This window comes from Protopterus annectens, chromosome 11.part0 (assembly GCF_019279795.1).
Source record: "Protopterus annectens isolate FY-2018-M chromosome 11.part0, PAN1.0, whole genome shotgun sequence".
In the NCBI taxonomy this organism is placed as follows: domain Eukaryota; kingdom Metazoa; phylum Chordata; order Ceratodontiformes; family Protopteridae; genus Protopterus; species Protopterus annectens.
Window position 1 is genome coordinate 1,142,128,378 of NC_056745.1, and position 18,876 is coordinate 1,142,147,253.

Below are 18,876 nucleotides of genomic sequence, written 5' to 3' on the forward strand. Positions count from 1 at the left end.
TTTGAAAACCTTGGACTAAAACTAAATACCAAGAAATGTATAATCATATTGTTTGGCAAGCTTGAATTCTCTTGTAGCTACCACATTAACAACTCACCACTGAAAACTGATCCTGTAGTCAGGGACCTTGGAACCTATATAAATAATGAAATGCCTTTTGATCACCACATATCCATTTTTGCAAGGATGTACAGTTTCATTGCACAGATTATATCTAAAGGTATAGTGCTCAGGTCTAGAGATCTAAAAATATTCCACTGTGCTCAGCACTTATTAGACCAATCAGTGAGTAGGATTCCCCTATGGCATGTATTTGTCCAAGCAGTTGTCACAACTGGAATGACCACAACACTTTCTAACTAAGAAAATCAATGGCCTAAATCATAAAAACTATGCAGACCATCTCAAAGCTCTGTCCCTCTTCTCGTTACCATACAGGCTACGGAGAGGCTCCTATGCTCAAGCTGGAAGGCTGCACCATTTAGCATGGCAGAACTACATAAGGCAGTGATGCAAGATAGTTAAATAGAGTGCAGTCTGCCTTACCAAGCAACTATGTGTGATTACTTGGCAAGGCATACTGGGCTTAACAATCTGCCTTATACTGCTTCACTGTTGTCTACATATAGTGGGCTATGATTCATGCAGGAATTGCAGTCGCTAGTTACGAAGGCAGACTGGAGTTCATGACTATAATATTGTAATGAGAGGATCTGGTACTGAATACAGGAGCTCATCAGCATCACAGTCTGGAGTAAGACATGGCTGTGTATGAAGTAGATTTGTCTGTTTCACAGGGGCTCCATTGCTGCAAGGGATTTTCCTGTCATGCAGTAAAGGCATCAGAGGAGAGAGGGGTTACACTTTGACAGTGCTAGAAACTGCATAGATCTGCCTGTTGAAAAACATAATAACAGGTTAGGGGATCACTGCATTCACAAATATTACAATAGCCATTTGCACGCAGCTGGACTGCACTAGTTTCTGAATAGCATATATTCAGGGTGGGGGTTAATCTTCATGTGTGATTGGTGCTTAGAGTACTATTGGGCCACACAGAGGTCTTGCTCCAGTGTGCACTAGGGTTTCCTGAATCACAAAAAGAAGTGCCTGCCACTCTATTTTATACAGGCCCTGCACAATGACACACAGCATATAGTATTCATAGGTTCATAGGTACTGACTATGCTAATGATCCATAAAGATCTTCAGAAGCCTAGCTATGCTTTCCCAATAAGTTTCTACCTCTTTTATTTTTAGTATGATTTATCCAGCTCCCCTTCTATAATGAGTATGAATAACATGGGGGCAGACAGACAGACATTTACATGTTACCCATATCCATAAGGAAATAAGGCACCAATCTAGGGGTGAACTTGCACATTCCCGCACATTCATCCAGATTTCACATGACTAGAGTAAAAAATATACTTCACTTTACATGGACAGGAAGACAACTCCAAAGAAGTGGTATTCTCTGTGGGGCTTATCTAGTCCTCCAGCATGCTCTATTTAAGTTACAGAAGAGATTGAGTTCTCTTGAATATGTTTCTCCCTTTTTAATTTCTCCAAATCTTTTGGTTTTCTAATACCATGATGGGAATGGACCCCATTCCGAAGTCAAAGTACGATTAAATTTCATGAAATTAGTACTGTTTCACTCTTTGATGTCAGCCAAAAGTGCTCTTTACAGCACCCACAATGTGCCCAGTAATGACTCTTTCTGTAATTTGTACAGAGTCATAGGTATTGATAGCATATCTAAATATGATTTTAGACTCTTTTTTTTTTTTTTTTTTTTTATAACACCCGTTGCTCCTGCTACTGTTGGAACTATTTGAGTATCTTTCTTCCACGTTGCTCTCGTTTCTGCTTGCAAATCCTTATATTTTATAACTTTGTGTCCCTCTGTGCACAGAACACTGTAGTCACTGGGTGTGGCAATTTCAATGATCAATGCTACTTTTGTCTTCTTTTCTTGGACTACTATATCCAGTTTTCTAGCATCTATCTTTTGAACTGTTGGTAATGGATTATCCCTTGTGAGGTAGACTTCATCATTTTCTATGATGCTTTGTGGCTCATGTTTCCAGTGTTTTTCAGCCACTTCAGCACCATAATGTTTGCACACTCCCCAGTGCAGCAGTCTTGCCACATTATTATGCTTTTCGGTATATAGTCCTTCTGCCATTAGTATGTCACAACCAGTAATGAGGTGTGCAACCGTTTTCAGTTTGGTTTAACAAAAACCTATAAGCCCTGTTTCTGCCACTATTGGACTTGTAGATATGTAGTAGAGCTGAAAGGATGTGGACGGTAGAGGATCTGTAAGCAAGACAGGGATCACTCCTCAAGAGCCTGTAAGATAATGAAGAGGGTTGGAGCTTTGATAAGAACAGTGTAGCCTTTGTTGCTTAGGCCTTTGATTTTCTTGATGAGAAAACTTTGTGGTCACTTGAGTTATGTCAGGTGTTTGGACCGGTACATATGGAAGAGGACATTATATTCAATGATTGGCTTAATGAGCACAGAATACATGTAATGATCACCTCCATGAACATGGATGCTGTACCCTTACTAATGAAAAAGGACTTCCTTACCACAATGGAGATGTGCTGATCAAATGACAGCTCATTGTTCACATAGGCTCCCAAGTCCCTGACTTCTGTGTCTTTTTTCAGGGATGTATTGTCAATATGATAGCTGCAGGGAATATCATGTTTGCCAAAGGATACACTTATACATTTTTTTTGTGTTCAGTTTTCGGCCATGGCTTTGACACCAGATATTTGTTTGAGAAAGGCCTTTCTGAAGGATCTTGGTATCTTCTGGAGAGTTTATGATGGCACAAAGTTTACATGCATCTACAAACTTAGTCAGCCATCGGCCCTTGACATTTGCTTTGACTTCTGAGAAGTAGATGCCAAAGGAGTGATCTAAGGACTGAACACTGAGGTGCAACACTATAGTAACAGGTATTTTGGAGGAGGTACATCTATCCACCCTAATTTCCTGGTTTCTATTTCTGAAACAATTTTCTATAAATTGAGTCATATAGAGAAACAGCCTCACAATAAGAAAGACAAAACATATCACTACAAACTTTAAATTTTAAGCTTTTTGATACAGATTTAGATCACTACATCCTAGGTCAATAGTGGACTGTGTTGTATGATGTAATATTATTGTTGATAGTAATTTGCAAGCTATTTTTTCTCTACATGGTTGGTAATAGGGTACATAATTAAAGCAAGTATTGTCATAAACTAAAGGTACTTATGCAGCCATACAAGAAAAAGCAACGGTACTTCATAACACAAATAAGCATTCCATATGAAATATTTAATTTAGAAAGGTCATGGAAGAACCAAAGAAGCATTAGGGAGCTACAGTGCAAAGCTCAGTCTTATCAAGGAACTTTAATCAAAATAAAATTTATCAAGAACTGTTATCTAGAAAAGGATAGACAAAAAGGGCTATGATGCAAATACCACATTAAAAGTATTATTTGGTATTATTTAACATTTTGGAAGACAAAGAAAATCATTAAAGAATGATAGAGTTAAAACAATCGAGTATATAACACAGCAGGTAAAGTAAAGGCAAGCTATGGCAGTGGATCATAAAAAGAAGAAGTAAAATGTATGTCAGAGATTAAGAGTGTTGAAAAATGAATCAACATGCAAAAAAAAAACTGTTAGGTAAACACCCACAAAGTGCTGTCTCTATTGTGAATTGTAAGATACATATGAATTACAAAATACCGAATCATTTGCAAGAATGTGTCAGTCAGCACTAATACAGGGCAAATGCTTCAGAACAACAGAAGGATTACACTAGTATAATTCAGAAAAAAAAGATATTTTTAACTAAATTAATTAATAGTGTTATAGAAGACTCAAACTCCGATAACGAAAGTGAAAATTCAGAAACAGGCAATGCAAATGTAAGCACCAAATAAGTTGATATAAAATAAAAAAATAAATAAAAAACAAAATCTATACTGGAAATACAAAGGCAAACATACATATTGATTCAAATGTATCAATCAACACTTTAGAATTAACAAACAGTTAAATAGTCTTCAGTTAGCACCTATGATCACAAAGGTACAGTTCATTGGGACCTTACCAGTAATTTGGTACTGTCAAACAAGCAGTACAAATTCAATTTATTATTTATTTTATATAAGTATAGGTTCATAGGTTCGTAGGTGTGTACTAGGCTAATGGCCCTGGAGCCTTTACAAGCATAGCCCATAGTAGTGCCCTGGCATTGTGCCGTCCGTCGTTAGTTCCCAGTGCCTCTATCAAGCAGAGCCACTGGAGTGATCCCTGGAGTGAACCTTCTATTTCCCATCCACTCATTAAGATTTCTCTTGAAGAGGGCCATTGAAGTGCTCTGCTGGACATGTATGGAAATCTGTTCCAGAGCATGGGCAGTCTCTGGGTTATGAACCTGTCCCTCCAATTGTTCTGTTGATTGTGGTAATGAGGTTGAAGTCTCTGGAGTGTGTGCTGTGGAGGGATTGGGATTTCTTTAGATGTAGCATTTCTAACAGAGCTGGGTCAGACATGGTTTTGTAAGTCAAGCAGAGATCACCTCTTAGTAGATGATATAAGACAGAGAATAGCTGGAGTTTTTTGAGTCTGTCTATGTAGGACAAGTGTTTAAGGCCTGGGATCCTCTTTGTGAGGTACTTTTGTGGCCTTTCCAGCTGTTGCATGTGTGTAGTGAGGTACATACCAAATGGGGTGTTATACATGATGGCTGTCCTAATGAGGGAAGAGTAGAGAGAGATGATGACCTCTTTCTTCCTGGATGCAGAACCCTTGGTAATGAGATGTGCCACAGAGAAGGACTTTCTGACCACAGTGGCAATGTGGTGGTCGAAGGAGAGGTTACTGTCAACCTGTGTCCCCAGATCTCTTGTAACACTTCAGTGTTCAGTGGGCTCCCATCGATGTGGCAATTAGTCGGAACTGAGTTTTTCCCAAAGGGGATGATGATCCATTTTTTGGCATTAAGCTTAATGCCATGGTTTCAACACCAGTCATTGGTCTCAGTGAGGCCTTTCTGTAGGATGTCTATATCACTTGGGGAGTTAATAATGGCTCCCAGCTTGCAGTCATCTGCAAACTTGGTCAGCCAGAGTCCCTCCATGTTGGCCTGGGCTTCTTAGAAGTAGATGCCAAACAGGAGAGGACCCAGGGCCGATGCCTGTGGGACTCGACTCGTGACTGGTTGGCAGTCTGACTTGTTGTCCGCTACTTTCACACTGTGGGTTCTATCTGTGAGCCAATTTGCAACCCACCTAGTGATATAGGGGTTGATACCTAGTTTGGTGAGTTTATCAATAATTCCTGAGTGAGGAATGGTATCAAAGGCCTTGACCAGATTGAGGTAGGCTGTATGAACTGCCTTGGCCTCATCCACAGCTCTGGTGACTGACTCAAAGAAGTCAGCCAGGTTGAGCAGGCATGATTTACCTTCCACAATACCAAATTGCCTTGGATCTAGAGTTTGGAGATTCCCTATATCCTTGTTAATTAGGACCATGATGATGCGCTCCATAGCCTTACATATCAGACTCATCAGGCTAAAGGGGTGATAATTCCCAGAGTCTGTAGTCGCTCCCCCTTTATGGAGAGGGATGACTGTGTAGCAGTGCACCATTCAGTAGGGGCAAAGCCTGAGGTGAGGCTGTGATTGAACAAGACACACAGATGTGGTGCCAGTTCACTTTGTAGTTCATGTAGAACACATCCAGTGATATTGTCGGGTCCCATGGAAACAGTATTCTTGTCCTTGGACAATGCAGCTTTAACCTGTGCTGCAGTAATGCTGGGTGCCTGGCATTCTTCCAGTATTGAGATTGGTCCTTGGGGGGGGGGAGTTGGCAGTAAATCTGTCGGCCAGTATGTTGGCAATATCTGTTGGCTCAGTATAGGAGGTACCATTGTGCAGTAACTCAGAGCATACCTGGGTATTGCTGTGGAGACTCTTGATATAACTATAGAAGGAGTTGTGGTTGTTTTGAGTGTCTGCCACAATTCTGCCTTCATAGCTGGCTTTAGAGGTTTTGATGAGGGATCTCAACTTTTTGTTGAGGCTAATAAGGGAGTTTTTCCAGTCTTAGGACTTCCCCTTTTTCTGCAACAGTTTTTTACTTCTGTTGTAGAGTTTATTAATGGCAGGGTACCACCAGATTGGCTTCCTTTTTTTGGAGGAGAGCATCTTGGTTCTGTTGGATATGGCTAGTTCCATGCATTTATGTACATGTTTGTACAGTGCATTGGTGCATGAATTATTTTATTTAGTATAGGTATAGTTCAAGGGGACCTTACTAGTAATTTGGTACTGTCACACAAACAACAGTACAAAATAAAATACAGTCTGATTAAAACAAAACAAAACACCCAAAAAACATATATTGTAGTGTAAGAGATTTTGTTTATTCACCTACCATACTACATAATTACCATGCAGTGCTAAAATCGTAAAGCACCTACAGCATTTTTTCACCAAGAAAATCAAGAAATCAACGGTCTAAATCATAAGAACTACTCTGATTAACCCCCATCCCTATTCTCAGAATCATATAGGATGTTGAGGGGCAACCTCACCCTTTCATACAGATCCTACCATCTCAGTCCTACTACACATCAAGTCTAACGGTGGCATAAACAATCACATAAGAGATTTTAACCCTTCTGCAACATACATAGAATATGTTGGAGGAACAGATATGTACCACAAAGAATTCCACTTCTTTGGAATCATCTTCCTCTACATATTAAACAACATCCTTTTTTACTCTGTTTAAACATACAATGGATGAATGCATGGGAAACCACAAATTCATTCCTGTTAAAGCACACTTGTCTCTTATGGGAAAGAGTAACATGTAAATGTTCTGCCTGATCTGGGTTATTCAAATTAAAATTACAATGGCTAAAAAAAAAAAAAAATTGTGAATGCAAGGCTAGGCTTCTAAACATCCTTCAGGGTCAATAGCCTAGTAAGAAACTATGAAACTATAAAACTATGGAAAACACATCATGGTACAAACCAAATAGTTTGCAGATTACTTATCTAGCAGTATCATCCCAAAGCATACAAATGGAGGTGAAATATGATATGTTATTAGAAAACCAGGCAAATATGATACCAGAATCAGAGCACTTACACTGGCAGAGAAAGCAGAACACTCCTTGTTACAGAAGAAGAAAGATAAGATTGACCCAGACATCCACAGTCTTAACTCACTACAGACAAGTAAGTGCACCTCCAGGTGTTTCTGCAGTTGCCTAATACTGTGCTTCTAGCCATCAAATACTGCTTGTTCCTATTTGCATTAATAATTCCAAAACCTTGCTACATACAAGGTATCAGAATATTTTATCTTAAAATATACATGATGGCAAACACAACTGTATTGATATTTCACATCTGTCAATGAGTATTTGTTAAGAACTTTATTTATTTATTTTATTTATTTATTTAAGTCCACTGGGCCAAGAAGACCCCATTTTCAGTGGAGGCCTAGGGAGAAAAGCTCCACAATAATTGCAAATTACATTTCACATGTTACAAAAGGACATAGTTCATACAGCTAATTAAACATTTACAGATAAGCTCCATGATACTTGCAAATGGCTTGTCACAATGTTACAAAAATGAAAAGACATAATTTAATACAGAAATTTCACCATTTACATAAAGTTAATATTTTTGTTATAAACTCAATTGTAGGTTTAACATTTCAAAATATATAGCTACTGGCCATTAGTAGGTTAGGAAAATATTATGCATGGAGAGGGTAATAGTATAATTGAGAGTGGAGAGTATAGTACAATAGATATTATAGAGAAAATTAGTTTTTGGTAGGGGAGGGATTGTTTTGGATGAGATGAAGTAATAGTAGAGGTAGTTGGATGAGTCAGTGCAAGGTGGAATGGGGGGGTTAAGTTGGAGCATGGTAAGGGCATTCCCATTTGGAAGAAAGATGAGAGAGTAGCTGAGATTTTAAATTTGTATGGTTAGGTAGGTTGCGTAGGTGTGTGGGGAGAGAGTTCCACTGTTTAGCTAAGGAATGGGACAGCAGTAGATGGCCAGAAGGTCGTGCTGGTTTGTGGACCTGAAGGAGATTTTGGTTTTTGGATCTGAGTGAGCAGTTGGGAATGTAAGGTTTTAAGGAAGAAGAGATAGCTGGGCTGTTTGCAGGTTCAAAGATGAGCTTGTGGACAATGGTGAGTTGTAGGTAACTGAGGTAGTTGGGTAGTTCAAGCCAGATGAGGGTGAGGAGGAAGTGACAGTGGTGGGATGAGTTTTTTGAATTGGTTGCAGATTTGGATATCTTGTGGTAGCAGGATTCAAGTTTGGACCGAAGGCCAAGATGGAGATTGGTGAAAAGAGGGGCACCATACATAAGGGAGGGGAGTAGGAAGGTGGATGCAAGAGTTTGACGGATAAAGGGGCTTAGGAAGTGGTTGTGCCTGTAGAGGAGACCTAACATTTGGTGGGTTTTCTTGATTGTGGAGCAGTTGTGGGTGTCATATTTTACTTCTTCATCAATAATGATGCCAAGAAGCTTGGTTTTGGGAATGATTTCAAGGAGGGTGTTGTTTTGGCTCTGTAGGGTGAATGTGGATTTGTCAATGGAGTTTTTGGTAGGGGAAAAAAAACAATAGTTTGGTTTTATTTGCATTTAGTGCCAGATGGTTAGACTGCTTCCAGGTTTCTGTTTTGGAGGAGGCTAATTGGGTTTTTGCTAGGAGCTTGGAGGGGGAGAACACTGAGCACTGCATATTGGATAATAGATAAGTTTGAGATGGATTGGTGAAAGTTGTTAATGAAAGGTTGAAGAGAAGAGAGCCAAGAACAGAACCTTGTGGGACACCTGTGGGTGTGGGAAGGAAGGGGGAGGTTGAAGTTTTCCATTGGACAGCTTGTTGGCAGTTGGACAAGTAGCTGGAAAACCAGGCGATGGTGGTGAGAGAGAGATGTAGGGTGGAGAGTTGGGATATAAGTAGGGTGTGTGAGGCCTTTGACAGATCTAGGAATAGTATAGATATGAATTTGCCTGCATCCCGTTTGAGGTTTATGGTTTCAGGCAAGGAAAGAAGGGCAGTCATGGTGCTGTGGCCAGGGCGGAAACTGTGTTGTGTAGGGGAGAGGAGATTGTTTAGTGTTATGTGTACCATGAGTTGTGCTTGTATTGTTTTCTCTAGTTTTTAGAAAGAGGGGAAAGGATGGCAATAGGCCTGAAGTTGGTGGTATCAGTATTTTTTCCACCTTTGTGGAGGGGGATAATGTAAGCATGGAGCCAGATAGAAAGGACGTATGATTCTTGTATGGATCTATTTATAAGAATAGAGATGGGATAGGCAATGCTGTTTGCAGATTGTTTGTGGAAGGTGGGTGGAAGGTTGTCAGGTGCATTGTGACAGGGTTTGAGTTTGAGGAGACGTATTTTTATAGTGATTGTGGGGCTGGGCTTGAGGCAGAAGGATGTAGAGGAAGGTTGATGATTGGGGTGGTGGCTGGGGCAGGAGGGGTGGTGGTGGAGGATGAGGGTGGGAAGGAGGCTGATAGTTTAGCTATACAGTCTATGAAGAATGAGTTGAACTGGCTGGCTGTTTCAAGGTTGGAGAGGTTGGGGTCTGGGCAGGGGTTTTCTTTGTTGCCAGGATGCAGCATGGATGAGATGGAGTCCCAGAATTTTTTGGGATTTGTTGAGTGAAAGGACTGGAGATTGGAGTAGTGGGCTTTGCGGTCTTTAATTATTAGTTTTTTTTTTGCAGAGTTTTTTTAGTTGCTTATACTGTAGGAGGGTGTTAGGGTTTTTATGTTTTTGATATTGTTTTACTTTTTTGTCCCTTTGATGCAAGGCTAGTTTAGTATCTTTTGATAACCATGGGCAGGGATTGGATTTGAACTTTTTTTTAAAGGCTCAAGCCACACCTACTGAAAGTTATAGGTAAACACTCAAATGGCATGTACTGGAAGGAATGAGTTAAAAGGTATTTCCAATGCTTGGAATGGTTAGAAGCATCATACTGACATTAGAAAAGTATGTACTAAAGGGAATAAGTATGCTGAACAGAAGACAGCCAGTGAAACAACATATTGTAAAAAACGAATGCACTTGTGAGGAAGATACCTGGTTTTAGTATGGACAGCATGTTGGATACTTTGCACCATAGTTGTTTAGCAAGTCAAACAAACACAGTTAGATCTCTAATATGGACAGCATGATGGACACTTTGCATCATTGCTGTTTGGCTTGCCCAACAAACACAGTCACATCTCTAGTATGGACAACATGATGGACACTTTGCAGCATAGCTGTTTGGCATGTCAAACAAACAAAGAAAGAAATACATTATCAGTTTACATATCTGATCTGTCAAAAATTATACTAACAGAAGTGCTAATCAATAACACTATCTCCTAGGTTTACACGCTGTATGTTTAAGGAAATTAGTGTTATCCTTGAACTGTAAAAATGAAAGTGTGATTAGGGGAAAATATACACAAAGTCTGAAATAGTGTAGCTCACAAAATTAGTTTTTCTCTGAGGTACAGTGATCTTGTAGTTAGTATATATCAGTAGCAGAGTAGGAGAGGTACGACCCTGCAACAAATGTTTTTAATCTGTGACAGTGACTGTTAGAATTTGCTGTAGTGCCTCTGGAATCACACTTACTTTTTGTAGTTTTGAAATGTGTGAGTTATCAAGACTTGAACTTCCAGTAAGACAGCTTGTTCTAACTAGGGATGTTAAATATTGCGGATAGCAATCCAGCCCCATGGTGCCAGAGAGTTAAAGCACTGACTGCACCGCAGATGACCTGACTTGAACTAGTAGCATGGGCATGGGAGAGCAGTTGGGGGGGGGGTTACAGCACACTCCCCAAACACAGCTTGATGCTACACTAGCATCCTCAATCTCCCCACCAGCGATGGATCTGGGTCAGTTGATTTGCCCGAGACCAAATGACTAAAAACTCATTTTGCCGAAGGATCATTTGACCGAAACTCATTTCACTGAAAATAGTACAGGCAGTGTATATGCCCTTTTCCCACTGTAGTGTAACACTGGAGTTAGAATATATAAGTAGGAGGGTGTGGGGGGCGTAGCCCCCCACCTAGCTTAGTTTTATACTGTCCAGTTCCTATTGTTGTTAAAAACTACCAACTTACCTAGTTAATAGGAACTGGTCAGTATAAAACTAAGCTAGGTGGGGTGCTACGCCCCCCCCATAACCCCCAATGTGGGAGGCTGCACCCCCCCACACCCCCCCCTACTTATATATTCTAACTCCAGGATCGCACTACAGTGGGGAAAAGGGCATATACACTGCCTGTACTATTTTCGGTGAAATGATTTTTCGGCGAAATGAGTTTTCAGTCATTTGGTCTTGGTGAAATGAGTTTCAGTCAAATGAGCATTCGGCAATCTGATAGGAATCCATATATATGTATATATATATATTATATATATATATATATATATATATATATATATATGTGTGCGTGTATACATACATATATATGTATATGTATATATTTATTAAGGGGGTTGTGGGGGGCAAAGGTGAGTATGTTTTATAGGTAGTTCCTGAGGTCGGGATGGCCAAACGGTTACTTACCATGCGGGAAACATCGGCTTTCCATTTGTCGGTAATGTGACGTGTAGGCAAAGTTAGTGTCAGTGAAGTGGACATTAGATAAAGTAAAGGTAACCCATATATATATATATATATATATATATATATATATATATATATATATATATATATAATATATGTATGTATATACATACAAATACAGAAAAGTGCAATTTTGTTTTATCTATATCCCTAAATCTGTCTAAGCTAAAATGTGGGATCATAACAGTGATAACAGTGCTTTTCTAATGATGCTCTTCTCCTCTGATAATGTTGTTATTGTATAAGATACATTGCTATAATGAGTTTGTAGTTTATAATTCTGAAATGTGCTCTTTTAACAGAGGCTTATAAAGCTATACTGAGACATTACAAGGAGTCAGGAGATGCTCAAAAGAAAGTCAGTGATTCTGACCCAATTTTGATATTTTCAAAGAATACAAGAAATAAAACATCTGTTCTACTGAGAAATGCCTCACAAGAAGCGGGCAGTTACCAAGAGCTGCTAAAGAAGACTGAATCTCTGGATATCAACTACCTGAACAGCAAAGTGAGTATCCGATCTTAATACCAGTACCATAAGAATGCCTTAGGTGGCTGCTAATGGACACAACTGAAAATTCCAGATTTGCATTTACAATAACATATTTTTGGCACTTATTCATTAAAAAGTGAATCATTGTTGTTTGAGTATTTGAAAAACAGGCAAGTCTGTCATGTCAACCATTAACAGCTACAGTGCATAAGATGGCGGGCCAGCTCTGTCCTTTTTATTTATTCCTTTTTGTTCATACTGCATAGTTCCTGAAAGGACTTGCCAGATACTGAATCACACCTTCAAAGGCCACATTTCTACGAATACAATCCCCACTAAAAATAACTCAAACAATCTCTCTGTAGATTACAATAAAAATGTTCTCATCTCCTCCATCCAGGGCATCACCAACTTATTCTTGCCTTAAAATCACAGCTCACTAGATTGCAAGTTAACTCCAAGACCGTATCTATCAGCTGAATACTCATTAACCTTCTACTTCTAAGAAATCTCTGTTAAAGAAACCAATAAACTACTATACAACTAAAAAGTCTCCTCTTTAAATATCAACACCCTGCACCACACATTCTTCAAGAGAGCAGCATACAAAATTGCACACCCACTCACCTTTATCTACAATCTTTCTCATACTTCTGGAAAGTCCCCACAACACAAAAGTACACTATTATTATCCCCATTCTGAAGGCATACCCCCAGAACTCAAAAGGACTACAGACCAATATCTAATCCTGCCCACTAGCCAAAATCTTACAGAAAATTATTTACAAACAAATGCTTAAACACATCCGACAGTTATGGACATAAACAGCATGGCTTTCTGAATCGATTTAATACTATTTCAGCCCTCATTTCAGCTACAATATATACAAATACCAACAATGGCCTCATTACAGCTGGTATCTTTGCAGGTATGACTGGGCCATTTGAAACAGTAAACAACAGATTGCTTAAAACTAACAGATAACCACAACAACACTATTCACATGGTGTCTGAATAAAAATACCTAGACCTTACATACACACTGATGGTATGTTACTGAAGTCCTAACACAGCTAAAGCTGTGCTAGAAAATAGCTTACCTCCTTCTGTTCTACTGCCCTCATAGCACTATGTAAAAATGCACTGCTTCTAAAACTGGAATATCAGTTACCATTTATCATTTTCTGTGCAGCTTAAATATGCATTGGCTGCAGATATAGTAAACAAAATATGTAAATTCTCCCTACTAGCACCTGCCTACTAACACCAAAAAATCTAGAAACCATTAAAAGCTTCAAAATGCACTTAAATTTAGAGCATCTGTTTACTAAATCTACCTGTAACTGCTTCCATGACAATGATCAATTAAGTAACCATCCTATATCATGAATAACAGACATCATTTAAGAAACGTTTCTCAGTCTCTTAATCTATCTTATACTCATATAATTCACGTGTATAGAACTTTATTTATTATGTGTATGATTACACTGTTTTATGTATTTCTTACCTTGTATTTTGTATATATTTTTCTTTTGACGAACTCTGACTGAATCTTTTACTCTTACTCCATCTGCATTCAGTCGTACCAATGTTTTCTAAATTTTGCTATCTACTCAGTCTGTATATAATTTTGATCAGAAAGACTGTGATATACTTTCAGCTCTTTAAGCTTGAATCAAGCTGAAAAGGGTCAATAGATGAGTCCAATTAACTGGCGAACAAATATTAAATAAATAAATAACCTTCTCAACAGCCTAAATTGGTTAACAGTCAATAAAAGATCTGCCATGATAAGGCTCTGATTGATGGCTTACTGCCCACCACTAAAGAGGAAACTTCCAGTTAAGCAACAGATTTATCCCCGTTTACCGAACCTTAGGACTGGCATTGTATTTTCTTAATTCTTATTAAAGGAGTACAATACATGTAGTTACCACTATATTCTGGGTTACAAAAATCCACATAAAATTATGATATTGTGCTGATCCTGTCTATAATGCATGCTTGCTCGAGTAAGAAATAGAAAACCCTATGCAAATCACTTAAAGCAGTCCAGGCAGCTACTGTCCCGATGATCACACACTCACTGACACACATCACATCATTCATACAAAAGCATCACTATATATAGCTAATTATTTTACAGCAAAACAAGAAATTCAAGTGTTACACTGTCAACTGAAGATTCCTTTGTTACAGTTTATTTTATGTTAGCTGCTGCACTGCTTAGTGCTTACGCATACATAACTCACGCTTTTTTTTTAAACTGTTTTTACTTACCCGGAGGTCGAGCTACCGGAGAAGCCAGAAAGAGTACATTTTCTCAGTTCTCATCCTTCCTGCTGTGGACTGTGGACTAGGTGTTGGGTGGGAGGACTGTTTGCTCACTTTGCTGCTGCAACAGATATTGATGTTGAAGCCAAGTTGATCGTAAATTATAGAAACATTCGTGAACAGCAGCTCCGATCAGCTCCTTGCTGCTGCTGCCTGCTTGGCGCGTGCCAGTATTCCAATTGAAAACAGTCCATCTGTGTCTGATAGGCTGCAGTCTGCCTTATGAGGCTGATGTCATTATGCACGTCCCTGCCCGCTGATGTTGTTGCAGGATGCGTGGTGACATCAGTCAAAGTTTAAAGCTGTATCACAAAAAAAAAAATAAACCATAAAAAAATCAGGAATTAAAGGGGCCACATGAGGATTTGTGGCACCCCAATATTTTGCTCTCAAAAACGGTAAATACCAAGGGATTTGGTATGGTTGAGAGGTATGATAGGCCCTCATTCAAAACAGTTATTGCCAACTTAGATCCAATCTATGAAACAAACTCCCATATGAGATAAAAATACAGAAGTGTCTCCAAGGGTTTAAATCAGTCTTTTATGAACATCTCCACAGTGATATAGCATGTAATCACTTCAGGGACAGTGGGAAGTAGCATATTGTTGAACAGGCTAAGTCAGATCCTTTAAGTATAGCACAAACTGCAACCTAATGTACTGTTTCTAATATGTAAATTCTTTTTTGCAAATCATGCTCTAGCATACTGCACTGAATTAAGTATAACTGTTATTATAATCCAGTGCTTACCCAGTGTATAACACATGTATACAACAATGTACAGCAGAAGTGCTGAACTGCATATCACAGTTTAGCCAAGGGCCAGAGTATAAGTGTGGCCAGGACGACTTCTAATAAAGATGATCTGGCACCCAAGCTAGAAAAGGTTGCATGCATGTTCCTTGACAGACGATACCCACAACGGTTATTACAGGACACCCTAGGGAACATCCAGAGTGAATTAGGTAGGAAGTATCTACCCTTTTCAGGTATGGGAACTGATGGCGAGAGCCTATTCAGAAAAGGAAAAAAACAGTAACATGGACTTTGAAAGAGCCATGGTGGTTGAATTTAATTATGCATCTGATAGAGTTAAGGAGATTATTAGCAAAAATTGGAATATGCTTAAACATCCCCCTGAGTTTGGGTGGATTGTAGTATTCATCCCAAAATTTATTTTTAAAATGGGTTGGAACTTGAAAAGCCTCTATAAGGGCTGGACATGTAACAAAAAATTGTGGGACATGTAATCAGGGTACATATACCTTGGAGGCTGAGCACCTAACCCCTGACAATGCCTTAAAAAGTAAGTTGCACTTCAAAAGAGGAAATTGTGGGAGTAAGGGCCTAGTTTACTTAGCTGAATGCACAAAATGGAATAAATCCCACGGAGGAAAAACTGAAAGAACATTAAGAAGATCACAAATGGCAAGTAACTGCTGTCCATTTCCAGTCACCATACCAGATACCCAAATCCACCATCCAAGTAAAACACAGCTTCAGGTACTGCAGAAATTATTGCAAATGGCTTTACATTTGTGATCACAATCACTGCAAAAGACAAGCATGTCCTGCAAAAAATAAGAAAACATTGAACTACTCCTAAAAACCTCTACTCCCTACAAACAAATCATCTAAATTATCTTTTTCTGTGGAGAGGGCTTTGGTCTCACACCTCTCCTATGGGAAATCTGCTTTCACAACCCCATAGTGACTTTTTTAGGCAAGGCTCAAAAGACAAACCCACCTCCATAGGTATCACAAGGGATAAGAAACTAAGAGTAATGCTACTCAACACCAGAAGTCTAAACCTCAAGATGCATGCACTCAAAACTCTCCTTTGCATGGAGAACATTGATATCTGTGCAGTAACAGAAACCTGGTTCAAGGTTCCTGAGAGCATCCCAGCACTACCAGGTTATACCTCATACCATGCTGTTTGGCCCCAAAGCTTGGACTGAACCACAAAAGGAGGAGGAGTATCAATATTCGTCAAAGATACCCACACCTTCAGGTTGGTGGCACAGTACAAAGCATCAGAGACTATCCATGTGCAACTAACAGTGGGTAAAACTGCCTTCCAGTTTATAGCCTGCTACAGACGACCCTCCCAAACCCAGGAACACCACTCGGCCTTCCTGAGAACACTGGAAAATATTAAGGTCTCTTCAAGCACCATTATATTTGGCAACTTCAGCTACCCAAACATAGACTGGGACCATTACTCTAGCTCCAACACCCTAGCCCAAAGGTTCCTAGAATTTATAAACTCAAATGCTATGGAACAACTTGCTACCAATCCCACAAGAGGGGAAAACATACTGGACCTGATCATCACCAACATGGGGGCTCTATGCTCCAGACCAGAAGTGTATCCCCTCACTGGTAAGATCAGACCATAAACTAATCTCACTGGATATTCACATCCCGACCCCACCCCCTGCCCAGAAAACCACAGTGAAAAACTTTTCTAAAGCAAATTTCACACTCCTCAAAACCAAGGTGGAATCCTTCAAAGCCCCTGGGCCTGTGGAAAATATGGCCCAGATCGCAGAATCCTTTATAAACGCATTATTTGAACACCTTCAGGAATGCATGGATCATGCAATCCCAAATAAAACCAAGACCCAATCCTCCAAAGGCAGGTGTCCTGTCTGGTGGACCCCAGCCATAAACAAACTATACAATAGAAGGAGGAAGCTACTACATGATAGAGCAAAATCCCAAAAAGGGAAGGCATCTCTGATGAGTATTAGCAAAAAACTACGGGCACTCATAAAATCGTCTAAGGTCAGCTTCGAGAGAAAAATTGCACAGGACACTAAGGATAATCACAAGGCTTTCTTTAGCTATGTTAGGAACCTGGGTGGGAATTCCCAGATATGCTCAGAATTAGTCCAAAATGACAAAAAATACACCAAACCCACAGACATTGCCAACATCCTAGCTGACAGGTTCAACACAAACTTCTCCCCCCCTCCCCACCAAAAGGGCAAATATCTATCCCAGCAGAGTGCTGCCCCCCCCCACCTGACATCTCAGATGCTCAGGTAAGAGCCGCCCTCTCCAAAGCAAAAAACACAGCATCAATGGGACCAGACAGTGTCCCGGGCTGCGTCCTACATGAACTCCAAGAAGAGCTAAACCCAGACATAAAACTACTGTTCAATCTCAGCCTTACTACAGGATATGTACCCAAAGAGTGGTGTACAGCAACAGTGGTGCCTCAACGGAGCCTGGAAACTATCGCCCCATAAGCCTGACTAGCTTTGTCTGCAAAGCTATGGAAAGGATCATCATGGACCTCATAAATAAAGATATTGCGTACCTATAGACACTGGATCCTACCCAGTTTGGCTTTGTTAAGGGCAGATCCTGCTTCTTAAACCTGGTCGATTTCTTTGAAACAGTCACCAAGGCCATTGACGAGGGGAAGGTGGTCCACACAGCCTACCTGGACCTCGCAAAAGCCTTCGATACAATGCCCCACTCGGGCATTATGGATAAGCTCACCAGCTTAAATACAAACCTCTATGTCACTAGATGGGTTGCAAACTGGCTCAAGGACAGAACCCACATGGTTAGAATTGCTGGAGCCATGTCAGACTCCAAACCAGTTACAAGTGGCGTCCCACAAGGCTCAGTCCTGGGGCCTCTCTTGTTCGATATATATTTCTCAGAGGTACAGGCCAACACGGAAGGACTGTGGCTGACCAAGTTCGCAGATGACTGCAAACTAGGCACCAAAATTGACTCTCCAGCCAACACAAGCATCCTACAAAAGGGCCTCATAGAAACAGACAACTGGTGCCAGAGCCATGGCCTCAAGCTAAACACCAAAAAGTGTATAGTCATCCCCTTTGGCATGCCCACAAATTACCACATAGGTGGTAATCCATTAAGTATGGAAGAAGTAATTAGGGACCTGGGGACCCAAGTTGATAGCAATCTCTCATTTGAAAACCACGTGGCCAAAGTGGTTAGAAAAACATTTTATATAGCCCACCTAATCATGAAGGGATTCACATCTAGATCAGGGGAGGTCATCGTGCCTCTTTACTCATCCCTCATCAGGCCCATAATTGAGTACAATGCCCCTTTTGGGGTGTACCTTACCAGACACCTGCAGCAACTGGAAAGACCCCAAAAGTACCTCACCAAGAGGATCAAAGGGCTCAAACAGATGCCATATGCTGCCCGGTTAAAGAAACTCCAGCTCTACTCAGTGGCATACCGCCTGCTCAGAGGCAATCTGTGCCTGACGTATAAAACCATGTCCAACCCGGAATTAATGAACATGCTGCACCTCAGAAAATCCAAATCCC

At 40.1% G+C, this 18,876-nt stretch overlaps 1 protein-coding gene across 2 annotated transcripts in view; it reads left to right on the forward strand.

Moving 5' to 3' along the window:
- The window catches only part of LAMB4 (laminin subunit beta 4), a 1,139,974-nt gene that overhangs the window by 879,214 nt on the left and 241,884 nt on the right, over positions 1-18,876 (forward strand). For both annotated transcript variants that reach the window (XM_044088495.1, XM_044088496.1), the window contains exon 28: positions 12,020-12,225. In XM_044088495.1, the coding sequence (XP_043944430.1) occupies positions 12,020-12,225 (206 nt within the window). The remainder of the gene's footprint in view (positions 1-12,019; positions 12,226-18,876) is intronic.